We start from the raw sequence: 16,377 nt of genomic DNA on the forward strand, positions 1-16,377 counted from the left end.
CCCCACCAGGCGTCCTGCCTGGGGCAGCCGCACGGCTGAACTCAAGCCCTGGGAGCCCTTCCAGATCCGGGGAGAGGAAACTCCGTGGGGCGTGGACCTTTTTGCACCGGCCGATGCCCGGGACGCTTTGCTGCCCTGAATGCCACGTGTGCCTCTTTTCCTCCGCTTCGAGTCTGGACACTGCCAAGATACAAAGAATAATGAGAGGGTGGCCTTTGACAGCTGGAAGTTACTCGTTCCAGACAGGGCTTCTTTGGAGGGCCTCCCGTTCACCCCGCAGCTCTGGCTGAGTTACAAGACACCAAACACAAACCGAGATGTAAAACTATGAATTTCCTGGCCCCACTTTATCCTGGCCTAGCAAGCGGGGCCAAGCCAGCCTAATACAATGCCCGGGCTGCAAACCAACATGTGGCTTGAGACAGACGTGGCACCGAGACCAGTCACTGTTCCCCTCCCAGCCTGAAGAAGGATTCTCAAAACTCAAAAACAACAATTTGGTTCAACTTCAGCTGTCCTAATGAAGGTGCCGCCTTTGCAGCCTGGGAACTGAAATGTAAACCGTTCTGAATTATTGAAGCAAAAGGTAGCGATTTAAACAAAGTGTAATCAAACAGTCAAGCTAAGGTAGGAGAGGCTTTTAACATGCAATTGAAGGAGCCTGAAAGAGCCCTTGTCTGCTCTTGAACATAACTGGCCTGGCTTGACCCCAAGGGGCCTTGGGTCCAGAATGCAGAACAACAGTTGGAAGGGACCTTGGTGGTCATCTAGTCCAAGCCCCTAGTCAAAGCAGGAGACCCTATGCCCGTGGTGGCGAACCTATGGCACACGAGCCACAGGTGGCATGCAGAGCCCTCTCTGTGGGCACGTGTGCCGTCGCCCCAGTCCTAGGCCTTCAGCTGGGTTCTAGAAAACCTTTTCGCTTTAGGCTTCCGCCGCTGTGTGCAAAAAAAAACAAAAAAAGGTTTAATCAGTCAATTTCAACTTCTTGCAGAAAAAAAAAAGATCTTGCAAAGTTGGAATTGATTGAACTTTTTAGTCCCACCCAGTCTGCCATTACCACTGCAGCCATGCCCACCCAATGGGCCACGCCCACCCGGCACCCGACGATGCATAAGTGGGTTTTGGGTTGCAGTTTGGGCATTCGGTCTCTCAAAGGTTCGCCATCACTGCCCTAGACCATTTCAGACAAATGGCTGTCCAATCTCTTCTTAAAAGCCTCCAGTGATGGAGCAGCCACAACTTCTAGAGGCCAGCTGTTCCACTGATTGTTCTGTCAGGAAATTCCTTAGTTCTAGGTTGCTTCTCTCCTTGATGGGTTTCTATCCATTGCTTCCTCTTCTGCCTTCAGGACAAGAGCAGACTCTTCCCCTCTTGAACAGGTTTACCATCAGGAGGTTGTTTATTATATTTAAACAAAAGATAGGTGGCTGCAATTCATAGCCACGAAGATGATTTCCCAAGGAAGCAGACAATTTTTTGCACATTTTATAGAGCTGTGGCTGCTGGAGTCTTGGGTTCAACAAGTTTATTCAATACTTAGCAGCCACACGCAGATGTGTTGATTTGCATTAACTGCAGTTAATATTTTTAGGGCTTAGCAGACGTGTGAATCCAGCCTATTCTAAGATTAATTCAGTGGTTCTCAAATGTGGGGATCCAACACCAAAATATAGATTTGTGAGGAAACTGGAGGAAAGGGAGATGCAAAATTCGAATTAGGAAAGCTTCAAAACAGAGAAATCTCTATGCAATATAACACATTGCAAAGTTTGGGGTCTCAAGCTAAACCGGAGGAGGTGAGCAGTATGCAATGTGTTTGCGTTAGTGAGGAACTTCAATCCACTGTAGGTCTTCCTGGAGGAGAAGCAGCACCAACTCACTTTTTCAGCAAGACCCCAACAGCTCCCCGACTTGTAGAACCCCAGCCAGAAAGACGGAGGGAGCGCAGCCTTCTTTGGCGTCTCACCAGCCCCAGGAAACCCGATGTGGGCTGGCCAGCAATTCTGCCTTGGCATCTCACGGTACATTCGTCGTGTTTACAGAGTCCTGTGCTGGGCCAGCCTTGCTCCCAAACCGGTTTCTTATCAAAAGCAGATGTTTGGGAGACAGTGGAGCGCCCATCTTGGGGGAGCCTCGCTTCCCCTGTTCTTTCTGTGAGGAGCCTTGCTGAGTCCCTTCCTGGCTCCAAGAGGTCTCCGCATCAGAGCAAAATGGGGGACGCATCTAGGACCCAGATCCAGAAGCTCTTGGGAGCTTTGTCCGGGTCTAGTGGGTGTTTCTCTCCCATTATTCTAACAAGCCGCTCAGAGTCTCCTAAACTGAGACGGACAGCAAATAAATTTGATAAATAAAATAAATAACCCTGAAGAGCTGCATGAAGAATTCTGCAGAAGAGACAGGTAGGTCTTCTTCTACCAAAATCTCTTCCACGCTTCCCAGACCAAAAAAGTGTCAGTGAAAGTGAGGCCTCCTTTTTCGGAAGAATTTGGATAAGGGTGAGAAAGATGACCAGGAATCTAAAAACAAAAGCTCCTCAAGGTGCTGAAAAAGCTGGTTGAACTTTGAGAGCGAGACGGCTGAGGGCGAGAGGCAAATCTTCAGATGTCAGAAAGGATGATGAAGAATGGAAGGGAGCTTGGAGACCAACTATTCCAGTATTTTTTCAACAACTGGCAACTTTTAAGAGGTCCAGACTTCAATTCCCACAATTCCCCAGCTGGCATAAATCTAGATGCAATCTCCAAATTTCAAGAAGGTATTCTATAGTATACCCAAAACAAACACTCATTATCTGATTGTATTATTTGGCTGTCCCACAGCTGTATTTGTACAAGTTCACAGCTGTCAAACAAGAGAGCTTGCAGAATTAACATTCTGAGTGAAATAAATACAAAGCAGGAGCTGTAATATTTCGATAAGGACACAATCACATGCACCCCATCCCCAGCTTCCCACCCCAGTCAAGCTGAGAGGGAGTGGCCCTCTTCCACAAACTGGCTGCTTTGGAAATCTGGCAGAAAATCCACACGATCCCTGTGTGGCTCTCCGAAGTCTCCCTCGCATCCTCGTCCACAAAAAGCAGCCAGGCCGGGCCTTCTCAGGAGAGATCCTCAACGGTTCCCATCATCGTCCGGCCCTCGATAGCAATTCCCTGAAGGGAGGGTAGAAGAAGTAAGTCCACTGCCAGAACAGCCTTTGAGTATGAGGAAACAGCCTCCCTCACTCTACAGCGGTGTTGCTTAACCTCTGCGACTTTGAGGGGTGGACTTCAACTCCCAGAATCCCACAGCCACCATGGGGACTTCTGGGAGACACGTCCACTCTTCTTAAAGTCACTGAGGTTCAGAAATATGGTTCAAGAGGATCTGCAGAGAACAGATGGGCTACTACAATGTGGGATTCTTTTCAGAGTAACAGAGTTGGACGGGAACTCGGAGGTCCTCTAGTCCAGGGCTTTTCAGCCAGTGGTACGGGTACCACCTGTGGTACATTGGCATCTGGTAGGTGGTACATGACCATCCTAGAAAAGTGGTAGTGGGGGAGGGAAATGAGCTGAACCGGTGGCAGCACCGCACAAGCCTGAGCGAGAGACGGCTGGAGCTGCAGGGCTGTCAGGGCTCAGCAGAAGCGCCAGGATCAGTGCCAGGCTCCAGCTGGAGCTCGGCGCTGATCCTGGTGCTTCTGCTGAGCCCTGAAGAAGCACCAATCAGCTGGAAAGCAACGCTGATCCTGGCGCTTCTGCTGAGCCCTGAAGAAGCGCCGATCAGCTGGAATGTTGCAGCATCTCCAGGGTCTTGTGATTTACATTCAGATGCTTGGCAACTGATTCATATTTATGACACTCACAGTGTTCCAGGATCATGTGAAGTGACCAAAACCTGCTGCAACCACAGGGGGGGGGGATAAAAACCAAACACCCCCCCACCTCACCCCCGCTGCCAATCCTCAACAGAAATGCTCACAACAGTGAAAACCTCGGACAGGAGGAAGAGCACCACAGGGTGGGCAGGCAGGTGTCTTGCTCAGCTGTGGCAAACTGTTGTAAGTCGAGGACTACCTGTACTTTATCACTTTTTTCCTTTTTTTGGGGGGGGTCATCAGGTTTTGGACACCTTGCTAGACGACTGGTGGTCCTTGGATGTTGCCATATCTTAAAAGTGGTACAATGAGTGAAAAAGTTGAAAAGCCCTGTTCTAGTCCAGCACCGTGACCAGGCAGGAGATCCTATACCAGGCATGTCAAACTTGCGACGTACTGGGACTTTTTCCCCATTGCCGGCAATGGGGTGGGTTCAGTTTTGGTGTGACGCATCTGGCCTGCCGGCCAGCAGTTTGACATGCCTTCCGTATACTATTCCAGACAAGTGGCTGTCCTGTCCCTTCTTAAAAACTTCCACTGACGGAGCACCCACAACTTCTGGGGGGAAGCTGTTCCACGGATTAACTGTTCTCACTGTCAGGAAACTTCTCTCAGTTCTAAATTGCTTCTTCTCTCCTTGATTAGTTCCCCTCTGTTGCTTCTCGTCCTGCCTTCAGGCGAGGTCTTGAAGGGCCTTCCCAGGTTCAATCAGAGGTCCTTCCCTATGAAATCCTGCTGGAAGAACTGCCATTTTCAGTAATAAAGTGCCCCAATGCCTTAATCGAGTGTCCTTGATTTATGACCATTCATTTAGTAACCTTTCAAAGTCACAACAGTGCTGAAAAAAAGTGACTTAAGACAAGTCCTTGTCCTTTTGACCGTCGCAGCATCCCTGCGATCACCTGATCACAACTGGTGCACATGGCAACCAGTAGGCATCTATGATGGCTGCCATGTCCCAGGGCCGCATGATCCCCATCTGCAACCTTTCCAACTGGCTTCCAACAAAGTCAGTGGAGATGCCAGCAGGAGTTCGGAAGTCATGGTCACGTGAGGTCTCACTTAATGACTGTGGCAAAAAGGTTATAAAATTGGATGTGGTCGTGTAATGCCTCATTTAATGATCACACCACTCAACAACATGTTTCCCAGGCCCAACTGTGGTCATAAGTCAAAGACTACCTGCACTGAGATGTGTTTGCGTCCTGCTGCCCTTGCTGGAGGACACCAGAGCAGGTCTGAGGGAGATCAGCATCCTGTAAGGCAGGGGTCTCCAACCGGAGCAATTTTAAGACCTTTCAAGACTTCTGGTTTTGTGTCTTAGCGACACGGCCAAGGGATTGCGGAGCTCCGGACCTCACGGCTGATTTTGTCCTGCCAGGGGACCCTAAATGGGTCTAAGGTCACCCCAAAGAGACGACAAAGAAGGAGCCCTCCCCCTCCTGTTGATCACAGAAAGATGATCGATCCGCTTGATCCAGGGAAGCCATCCAAACCAACAAGAGAAAAACTAGCTGCATTTGGTGACTAGCCCAAGCTACCGACAGCTGAAGTCCAAAAGCACTAACTAGAACAGACTGAACAGCGTGTTTGGAACTGGGTGAGAATATTGATCTTCTCTTTTCTATCTTGCAACTGATTTTCTGGAAAAGATCCCCAAGAAGCAAAAAATCCTCCGAAAGCGAGAAGGATACCAGCCCCACCCTTCCATAGAAGGCGTCTAATTTTTATGGGGGACATAAATACATTGAAATGGAATTAATATAAAACTAGAGTCTGGATAAACCTGGAAATTATGAAAACTGTTAAGATTTTCCATTTGAAAGAGTACTGATGAAATTATAATTTTCTGTTATAAAAGTTGGAAAATGAATAGTTACTGACATCTAGTGATGGAATCCAGTATAAAACTATAGCTGCCTTGGCTCAGAAACTGGTAAGATGCCCAGAAATAGAGAACAACTTGTCCCTTTGATCCTCAATGACTCTTAGCTAAATAGAGAACAGCTGGGAACAGAGGAAAGAAAATACAATGACTATCTACTATAGACGGAGAACTACAATTGCTATAAAAACTGCTGACCTTCTTGGTTTATAAACACTAAGCTGTGATTTTTAAGCTCAAGAATTCTTTGCAGAGAAAGAAACACCTTGACTTTAGCTACTCTTCTGGGGGGGGAGCTACTGGATTACTCATAGGTGAACATTTTGGACTGCAATTTTGGCTGCTTGATAATTGTAGGACCCTGAACAGAAGAACTGTTATAAAATATTGCTTTCAGTGGTGGACTGATAATTGGAAACACGTTGGACTATAAAGGCCATACATAAAGATAAGAACTATACAAGACTTTGTTTGGACCTTAAGATTGGTTGGTTTGATAAAGCTAATATACGGGTATTATGCTACCAGTGAAAGATTATTTGGGGGGGGGAGGGAGATAAAATGGATGTTGCATACCTAACTAAAACTGGTAGGAAACCACACCCAATATATTCTTCCAAAGTGCCCAGCCTGGAACATCAGAGACCTGCAGGAGTAATACTTCAAGACAAGGCAAATATCTTCTAGGAGGAAATGCATGCTATGTTGCAACTAATTCAAATGACAAGCTCACAATTAAAAAAACTCTCAGAAAATGATAAAGAATGAACAAACAAATCAAGACAATAGAACACAAATCAGAGGAAAGTGACCCAAAGGAAGAGAATCACAGGCAAAGAAAAATCAGCAAGAATCTGTTATAATATTGGAAACAGAAAAGGCATTTTATTTTTCAGGACTTCAAAACAAACCTGAGTATAAGAAAGAAGATCTGATAAAATGGAATATATAGGTGCCAGGAAAACCAGAAAAGTCTGGGAGACAAAAAATGAAGAGAGAAATTGAGGGAGAAGTGGAAGCTCCCTAACAAATATAAATGGGCGAAAATCCCACTCAAAAGCACCCCACCAAATTTGTCCTTCCCATTCCTAACAACATTCATCAAAACACAGGAAGAATCCCCTGGCAAGCTGAATACACTGATAGGAAAGCTGTCTGGCAAAAAAAGATGGCTAGAGTTAGATTTAAGAAATCAGATGATTTGACTTACCAGATGGAGTACTATATGACTAAACATTTGTTTGAATATGGTTAAAAGAATAGATAAATTTTGGATATAAATGGGTCCTACAGTAAGAGGGATGTGATTTATAAGTAGTATAGTACTTGTTTATGATAGGGGAAATGTAAAAATACTGGGATGGCTTATGTAAGCGAAATGTTTGGATATTTAAAAGTAATTAATCTTGAGAAAATCATAACTGACAAGAATGTTTTGAATACTGAGGGGAAATTAAGCTTAAATAAGAACTCTGAAAACAGAACCTATAGTGATTTAATAAGATGACCCTTTGCAAATACAATTGAAACATAAGCTGATTAGAAAAAAATGTTACACACTGATGTTACTGTTATTTCTATAAATACTAGAAAAATGTTTATATTCAACTTTGTACGTATCGAAAATACTAAGTACTGTATTTGCTCAATGTTGGTAAAAGGAAAATACTATTGGAAGAAGAGAAGATCAAGGAAATGTATCACTAGCTAGTATGTTGATTATGGAATCATAGAAATTATTATTGTTGATAAATATATGAACCCAGACAACATGTTGTTTACCAAGCACTAAAGATTATCTTTAAAAAATCAATAAAATATATTTTTTTAAAAAGACTTGTGGACGAACTCCCAGTTGGCTGGGGAATCCTGGGAGTTGAAGTTCACAAGTCTTAAAGTTGCCAAGGTTGGACATCCCTGCTCTATGGGCAGGCTGGTCTCTTCTTGTGCTAGTCACAAATGTTAAAAAAATCATTTCTAATTAATAAACTGTTTTAATTTTTGTTCTTCCTCAGTTTGGGATCTGAATTTAGATCTCTCTTTTTGATTCATCTGGCTGTACAGGTAGTCCTTGACTTATGACCACAATGGAGCCCAAAATTTCCATTGCTAAGTAAGGCAGTTGTTCAGTGAGTTTTGCAGCATTTTTAGAATCTTTTTGCCACAATAAGCAAATCACTGCAAATGTTAAGTGAATCATGTGGTCGTTAAGCGAATCCGGCTTCCCCCATTGACTTTGCTTGTCCAAAGACAGCTGGGAAGGATACAAATGCTGATCATGTGACCCCAGGACTCTGCAATAAGTGCATGCCAGTTGCCAAGTGTCCGACGTCACTGCGGGGATGCTGTGACGGTCCTAAGTGTGAAAAACGGTCACAAGTCCCTTTTTTCAGTGTTGTTATATTTCAAAAGGTCACTAAGCAAATGGACATGTCAAGGACTACCTGTATTTCAAAGGTCCCTCTTTTAATCCGATCCTCGATCTCCAAGCATGACCCCCGTGATTTGCCTGGCCCCGATTTCCAGTCACAGCGGCACCCACCTGCCACTCCTCCCTCTGCTGGTGGACCTGCGCCTGCAGCGCTGCAATCCTCTGCCGACCGGCCACCACAGCGGCTGCCAGCCGCGAGTTGCTTTCCTGCTTTTCCTTCAGGGATTTTTGGAGGCGTCTGCGCTGCTTGAGAAGGTAGGGCACGACCACCCTGCGAGCATCTTCCTCGGGGAGGCCACTCGGGCGCCTGGATGCAAAGACAAGGGGTGGGTCAGGAACGGCCCGGAGGCGGGCCAGCCTGCACCATCCACTCTCCCAGGAGGAGAAGCCCCCAGAAAAGCTCCCACCCAGCATTTTGCAGCGGGGCCACACCTCTGCAGTTAACGCACAACGTTGCTGGCCTCAGAGGCACAGCGCCCGCTGCTCCAAAGCTCAGAAATAGAGTTTCCTTGGCACTGTAAGGAGAGACCGCAGGCCCCACAGTTGCTGGGCTGCTGATTCGCTGAATCCCGAGGATGCCTCACCATGCAGGGCCTTCCTTGCCCTCCGCTGCTCTCTCAAGCTTATCCAGGGAGTCGAGCAGCACCGGCAGGTTCCCTTCCTCCTTGAGGGCCTGAACCTCTTCCTGCGGAAACAGAGGCAATCGAGTGGCGCGAGGCAGAACGCCTGCTTGGGTCGGCTTGCAGAACATCAATAGCCAGAGAACGGGCTCGGGAGCCAATCTGGCACCAGGGTAGAAAGCGGGAGACCGCGAGTTCTAGTTCCGCCTTAGGCATGAAAGCCGGCTGGCTGACTCAGGGCCTGTCTGGGCCTGTCCCTCTCCTTCAGCCCAATTCATCTCATAGGGTTGCCGTTGCGTGGAAAAACAGGAGGAAGGAGCTATTTTTTAAAATAATAAAAATGCAGAATATAGTTACATAATGCAGCCAACGGGAGTGGTGTAAACACTTTGTGAGGCAAGGATCAAATGAGTGAAATGGGCCCCGCGACGGAAGCCACACTGGGCAGGAATTGCAAGCGCACAGACCGTCTTCCCAGGGGAAACGCCCTGCTTCAAATGAGAGCATTTATTGGGTTTGTTACCCACTGCAATCAAACGACTCCTGGGGCTCCTAAGGCCATCCAGAACACAAAAATGCACACAGGGAAATATTAGTAACTAGAAACAAAACATCGATAGAACAAAATATAAAAACACCACAATAAAACCCATAAATACATGAAGAAAAGGGATCAAAACCTCAAATGCTTTTTGAGTAACTCAGTTCTGAGCCATTTAGGAAATGCCACTAAAGGGAGGGCTTGCCATTTCTCAAGGAGAAGAGCAGGCACAGCAAAGCAGGAAAAGCTGAGGGCTTCCAGCTCAGAAAAATAAGCTTTCAATATTCCCCAAACTGTCCAATAATTTTTTTTCCAAAGGGAGAGATAATGTGCATTTTCCGATTGACAGAATATTCAATTTTCTCAAATAATTTGTGGTATTGCTAGACAACATTGCTCCAAAAGGAACATCAAGAAGAACTTGACCATAAAATATGAGTTGAAGTTCCCTCAATTTTTTTGCAATGGCAACACAAATAGTTATCAATCCATCCTTTGCAAAAAATTCTCTAGATGGTGTCCTATAAATATGAAAAACTATCTTTTGGAAGATTAATTTCAACTTTAAATCACAGGATCTAAGCTTAATAATCTTCAAGACTTGAGTCTATTGGTTTGGAAGGACTGGAATTTCCAGTTCTTGATTCCAAAATTATTGTATATTTCTTTTTGATGTTTTGAAATTTCTTTAACTTTTCACAAAATGTGCAAGTAGATATAGATTCTAAAATCGAAATCTTGTGCATTAATAATCAGTTACTTTAGAAGGTGCTGGGTTGGACTTGACTTCGCAACTAACAACAACAACAACAAAGCGCTAGCTCCATATTAAATTGTCATTTAACTGAATTGATGGTTTAAAGAAGGCTGTATTTGCTGAGAGGTTTTAAAGTTATAATTAAGCAACAATGGAGCTAGTATAATTACATCCTTTTGCACCCATTCTTTCCAGAAAAAAGTTTTACCATCAATTTTAAGAGTAGAGTTATTCTAGATTTAAGTATTCATCAAATTAAACCTCTCACATAATACATCTTGGTGCTGTTGGAAACCCTAAATTAGTCCTGGTAAACTCTATAGGTAAGAATGCCAGGATTTAAATGGGTAATTAAAAGAGCTTTCCAAACTAGGCCATTTGTAAAAAAAACCCCAAACATTTTAATAAAACATTTTCTAAAATACAGTATAAGCCCAATGATATTTCTGAAAGAGCAGAAGATTAAAACCAGGGTCGACTCTAGACTATAGATTATGAAGGGGGTGGAGCAGTGGTTAAGATGCTGGGCTTGACTGGAAAGCCGGCAGCCCAGGTTTGAGACATAAGCGCCACCCAATTGGGTGAGCACCCATCCTCCCCCCAGTTCCTGCCAACCTAGCAGTTTGAATGCATGCAAATGCAAGTAGGTAAACAGGTAGATGAGTGCTGCTCCCTAGAGTCGGCAATGATTAGCGGAGTAAAATCTGCAGGGACTCCTTTACCTTACCTGCTTGATTATCATAATAGCAGTTCACAGAGGGCTTTGGAATTTCAATCCTGTTTTTCATCATTATTAATAATTGTATTAGTTTTATCCTTTTATATAATGCTTATTATTACTGTTTTTCCTGTTAACTCTTTTGTTACTCACATAGCATATAGACAATAGGCTAACAATCTGTAAACAGATCTAGAATAGTTTAAAATTCTTTGGGCCTGTTTAGTAAGGGGTAGGAAATTAATTATTGTATTATATTAATCAGCATTCAGCTAGGGAGGATGTTATGTGTATATGTGTTAGTTTTTTTTTCCCGAGACACTTTTTCTTTTTAATGTTTGCTGTGTTTTTTCTTTTTTTCTGGTGTTCTGTATTTTAACTTTCCTTAAATAAACTAAATATTATCAGGTGGGGAAAAACACAGTCTGGTAAAGAACCCAGAATCTCCCTTTCTAAAATACATTTGCCTGTAACAGAGGAAGGAATGGACCTCCCCTTGGTTGTCCTGGAGGGCAACGGGATTGATGGATTGAAATTGTTGGCAAAGATTCAGGTTAGATATTAAGAGGAACATCTGGATAGGAACAGCTGTCAACCAGCGGAGCAGGTTGCCTCATGAAGGGACATGTTCCTCTTCACTGGAGGTCTGAAATGTTTTAGAGAAATCTCTTTATTTTGCAGAGGTTCAATTAGATTACTTCCTCCCCTTCTTATGATGCTGTTATTATTGCCAATTGCTTTGGGAACAGAGAGTATAATCACCAAAATAACAGTAGTTTTTAACAAAATAACAGAACACCAGAGTTGGAAGGAACCTTGGAGGTCTTCTACTCCAACCCCCTGCTCAGGCAGAAAACCCTATTCCAGTGATGGCGAACCTTTTAGAGACCGAGTGCCCAAACTGCAACCCAAAACCCACTTATGTATCGCCGGGTGCCGGGTGGGCGTGGCCCATTGGGTGGGCATAGCTGTGGTGGTAGTGGCAGACTAGGTGGGACTAAAAAGTTCAATCAATCAGTTCCAACTTTGCGAGATTTTTTTTCCCGTTAAGTTGAAATTGATTGAACCTTTTTTTTTTTTTTTTGCACATGGCGGCGGAGGCCTAAAGTGAAAAGGTTTTATAAAACCCAGTTGAAGGCCTAGGACTGGGGCAACGGCACACGTGCCCACAGAGAGGGTTCTGTGTGCCACCTATGGCACGCCTGCCATAGGTTCGTCATCACGGCCCTATTCCATTTCAAACAAGTAGCTGTCCAATTTCTTCTTAGAGACCTCCAATATTACAGCACCGACAACTTCTGGATGCAAGTCGTTCCATTGGTTAATTGTTCTCACTGTCAAGAAATTTCTCCTGAGTTCCGGGTTGTTTCTCTCTTTGATAAGCTTTCACTCATTGCTTCTTGCCTTACCTTCAAGTGCTTTGGAAAATAGGTTGACCCTCTCTTCTTTGTAGAAGCCCCTTAAATATGGGAAGACTGCTATCATGTCACCCTGGTCCTTCTTTTCATTAAACTAGACATACCCAATTTCTGCAACTGTTCTTCGTATATTTTAGTCTCCAATCCCCAAATCATTTTTTGCAAATTGAGAATCTTTGCTTCTAACTAACTGCCAGCTGCCCTGAAAAAAAGGAAAAAAGGAAATTGTCCATGTTCTGGGACTTACCTGTACAGAATTTTGCAGATGGGATATGAACTGATTATAAACACATTTTGTGAATTCAGGATGGGCTTTGTAGAGGTGGTTGTAGCACTTGGTGAAAAGGTGACATCTAGGGACAAAAAAGGGAAACTGCCAATCAGGTTATAAAACACAAAATACTCCTTTTCAGAAGGATTCCTATGATGCTAAACCTTATTTGTTGGATGAAGACTACTTGGCGGCCAACATCCCCTCTACCTTTCTCATATGCAGAAAACCTCCTGAAGAACAAAACTTGTTTGGGGCTCATCAATATTTACTCTGGTTGCACCTTTTCCAAATGACACACTTGAGTCAAAGGCGTAGGTTTTCTGTGAGCTGCAGATAACCATCTGATGCACGGAGCGGCTGAACCAAAGATCTCCAAATTCTTCAATTCACTGGCCCTTTCATGAAGTTCCGGATTGTTCATCAAGCCCCAAACATTTATTACATGAAAATAATTTAATAAACACTACTTTAACTAATAGTACTGCAAACAAGGATAATAGGACAAAATAAAGAAAGTAATAGAAAATGAAGAAGCTAAAATGCTCTGGGACTTTAGAATTCAAATAGACAGGCATCTGCTGCATATCAGCCCAGACTTAAGAACTGTTGATAAGAAGGGCAAAACAGTCTGGATACAGGACGGGGCAGTGCTTGGAGACAGTGGAAGGAAAAAGAAAAGAACGAGAGAAGATAACATAATACAAAAAATAGAACAACTGTGGCAAAAGAAAGCAAAGGTAGGAGTAATCGTGAAAGGCGCCTTGGGTGCAATCCAACACATTTGTAGCATCAGCAGTGACAAAAATCCCCATCTGTCAATTGCAAAAGGCAGCTTTATTTGAAACAGCTTGTATCCTGCAACAATGCCTTTAACATCATCAAAGGAGATCTATTCAACTGTACATATTTTAATCTTGTATTTTAAATTTTATGTCGTGCACTATGCTTTATTTTAATTGTGAAGCTTCTGACACGAATAAACAAACAAACCATCAAAGAACAACATCTGCCTATCCTAGGTCCTTGGAAAGGATTCAATAGGTGGACAAAAATGCAAAACTGGTATAAATATCTGGCTGACTATGCAATCAACAACAACAACAGCAATAATCTTATATCCTGCAACAAGACTTTCAACACCATCAGTCACATCTGCCTCTCCCAGGTCTATGCAATCAATCATCATCATCTATCCTGCAACAAGAATTTCAACACCATCAAGCAACATCTGCCTATCCCAGGTCCTTGGAAAGGATTCAAGAGATGCCCAAACCAGTCTAAAACATCTGGCTGAGTGTGCGACCAACCATAAGAATAATAATCTTATATCCTGCACAAGGCTTTTAACGCCATCAAACATCCACACCTAGCAGAATATTAACAGAATAACAGAGTTGGAAGGCACCTTGGAGGTCTTCTAGTCCAGGGCTTTTCAGCCAGTGGTACGGGTACCACCTGTGGTACATTGGCACCTGGCAGGTGGTACGCGACCATCCTAGAAAAGTGGTAGCGAGGGAGGGGAATGAGCTGAACCAGTCGCAGCACTGCACAAGCCTGAGCAAGAGACGGCTGGAGCTGCAGGGCTATCAGGGCTCAGCGGAAGCACCAGGCTCCAGCTGGAGCTCGGCGCTGATCCTGGTGCTTCTGCTGAGCCCTGAAGAAGCACCAATCAGCTGGAGCTCAGCACTGCTCCTGGCACTTCTGCTGAGCCCAGAAGAAGCGCCGATCAGCTGGAATGTTGCAGCATCTCCAGGGTCTTGTGATTTACATTCAGATGCTTGGCAACTGATTCATATTTATGACGGTCACAGTGTCCCGGGGTCATGTGAAGTGACCCAAAACTGCTGCAACCACCCAGCAGAGAGGGGGGAATAAAAACCAAACACCCCCCCACCCCTGCTGCCAATTCTCAACAGAAATGCTCACAACAATGAAAACCTCGGACAGGAGGAAGAGCGCAGCCGGGTGGGCAGGCAGGTGTCTTGCTTGGCTGTGGCTTGGGGGGCACTTTTTTCAGTGCCATTGTAACTTCAAACAGTCACTAAGCGAACTGTTGTAAGTCGAGGACTACCTGTACTTTATCACTTTTTTTCCTTTTGGGGGGGGTCATCAAGTTTTTGACACCTTGCTAGGCGACTGGTGGTCCTAGGATGTTGCCATATCCTAAAAGTGGTACAATGGGTGAAAAGGTTGAAAAGCCCTGTTCTAGTCCAGCCCCCTGCTCAAGCAGGAAGCCCTATTAATACCATATGCTCACTTCCTGAATAGAGTCTGAAATATTGAAGGGGGAAAAAATCTTAGAGAGGAATCTTGAATTTTAACTGGACTGTCTTTCATTTTCTAATCCTTTCACCCCAGCAATGCAGCCTTCACTAAAGAATGCAGAAAATCCCTTTTTTGGAGTTTCTGACTAGTTTCCGAGCAACATCTCTGAGTTATAGCTAAATGAAGATGTTGGGGATCTCAAAATAGGGTTAAAATACCCCTTTGATTGCAATCACTGTGTGGCCAAACCTGCCATGATACAAGGCTGGGTTACTTGGGACGAAAATCCTGGCAAAGTCAATTAAGCAGAAAGTAGCAATGGGTCAGTTGGTCCCCCACTGTCCTCCACTGCCAGGATCTCCGGATGGCTTAAACTTAAGGATTTGGGGTCCTGCCTCTCTCAGGTGGTCCTTGGGAGGAAATCAGCAGGGCAAAAATTCAGCCAAATTCGCTCTAAACATCCGGCTGGCTGTGCAATCAACCCTAAGAATACCACAACTCAGACGCTAATAATAATCCCCCAATGAGCTCAAACTCCAGTAACACCAGCTCAGCTCCACCCTCTCCGGGCGGCTCTTGCAGCCGGGCTGACCGCCCGGCCCTGCCCCGTCTGGCCACCTCTCTCAGGACCGGGAACAGCCCCCCAAAGATTCTCCGCCATTTATTGACACCCCCCCTCCAAAGGCTGGCTGACCCCTTGGATCCCCCCACTGGCGCTTGGGGGTTGATAGGGGCCCCTTTGGGGAGCCCCGGCTGAGGAATTCTGGGAGCTGAAGTCCACACGGCTCCAAGCTGGAAGGGGGGGGAAACTAATCCCAAATTCATAGTGACGTCATTCCTTTACAGCGCGGGTGGGTAACTATGGCAACTTGACGACCTGTGGACTGCAGCTTTGCTACCTCGGGAATTCTGGGAGTTGCAGTCCACAGGTCAAATTGCCCACAGCCGGTCCAAGCCCTTCATCCCCGCCCGGCTCGCCCCTTACCCGTCGGCGTCCAGCGCCTGCAGGAACTGCCTGACCACAAGGTCCAGGGTCTGCTCGCGGCCGACTTTACCCTGAGGGGCCACGGCCGGAGCGCGGCTTTCTTTCGCCTTCTCCTCCTCCTCCTTCGGCGCCACCGCCGCCATCTTCTTCCCGCCAAAGGCAGTTGATCCAAACCAGGCGAGGCCCCGCCTAGTCGCGGCCCCGAGGCCCTGATTGGTGTCGGCCGCCCGGCTCGCCCGCGTGCAGCAATCACGTGGCTTGGGAAGCCCCGTGCCGCACGAAAAGCAGGAAGCGCGCCGCACTTGGCCGCTGAGGAATTGTGGGGGTTGAAGTTCACCCTTCTTCAAGGGTCCAAGATTGGAAAACACTAATGCAAACCAGGATGCCTTGCAAGGCAATATGCCATATATTCACCAGCTGGTAGTTAACGTAGTGCCCTGCTGAACGCAGGATCTCTCATTTCCTTTATTAACAAGAGGGTTGCATAAACGAGGGGCTGTATTATTATTGTTTATCATAGTATTGTCTTCTTTACTTTCCCCTTTTATAGGTATTATTATTCTTGCTTTGCACGTATATCGAGTGGTTCTGTACCAGAGGCAAATTCTTTGTGTGTCTAATT

General features: G+C 45.3%; 1 protein-coding gene across 1 annotated transcript; it reads right to left on the bottom strand.

Moving 5' to 3' along the window:
• Window positions 1-2,798: 2,798 nt before the first annotated feature.
• PMF1 (polyamine modulated factor 1) lies at window positions 2,799-15,923 on the bottom strand. Its single transcript, XM_039368674.1, has 5 exons — window positions 15,756-15,923; window positions 12,479-12,584; window positions 8,762-8,862; window positions 8,289-8,484; window positions 2,799-3,154 (listed from the first exon to the last, which is right to left on the bottom strand). The coding sequence occupies exons 1-5, from the start codon at window positions 15,896-15,898 to the stop codon at window positions 3,101-3,103; spliced, it is 600 nt and encodes a 199-aa protein (XP_039224608.1). The 5' UTR covers window positions 15,899-15,923; the 3' UTR covers window positions 2,799-3,100.
• Window positions 15,924-16,377: the final 454 nt, after the last annotated feature.

This window comes from Crotalus tigris, unplaced genomic scaffold (genome assembly GCF_016545835.1).
Source record: "Crotalus tigris isolate CLP2741 ecotype Arizona unplaced genomic scaffold, ASM1654583v1 scf7180000020888.614114, whole genome shotgun sequence".
NCBI lineage: Eukaryota > Metazoa > Chordata > Lepidosauria > Squamata > Viperidae > Crotalus > Crotalus tigris.

What these genes read in the sequence shown, in the direction of transcription:
- PMF1 (XM_039368674.1), bottom strand. Translation starts at nt 15,898, where the DNA reads ATGGCGGCGGTGGCGCCGAAGGAGGAGGAGGAGAAGGCGAAAGAAAGC. An exon ending in ATCTGCAAAATTCTGTACAG is followed by an intron (nt 8,863 to 12,478) that starts GTAAGTCCCAGA and finishes CTGTTTCCGCAG; the next exon opens with GAAGAGGTTCAGGCCCTCAA. An exon ending in AGCAGAGGGAGGAGTGGCAG is followed by an intron (nt 3,155 to 8,288) that starts GTGGGTGCCGCT and finishes CCCTCCCTTCAG; the next exon opens with GGAATTGCTATCGAGGGCCG.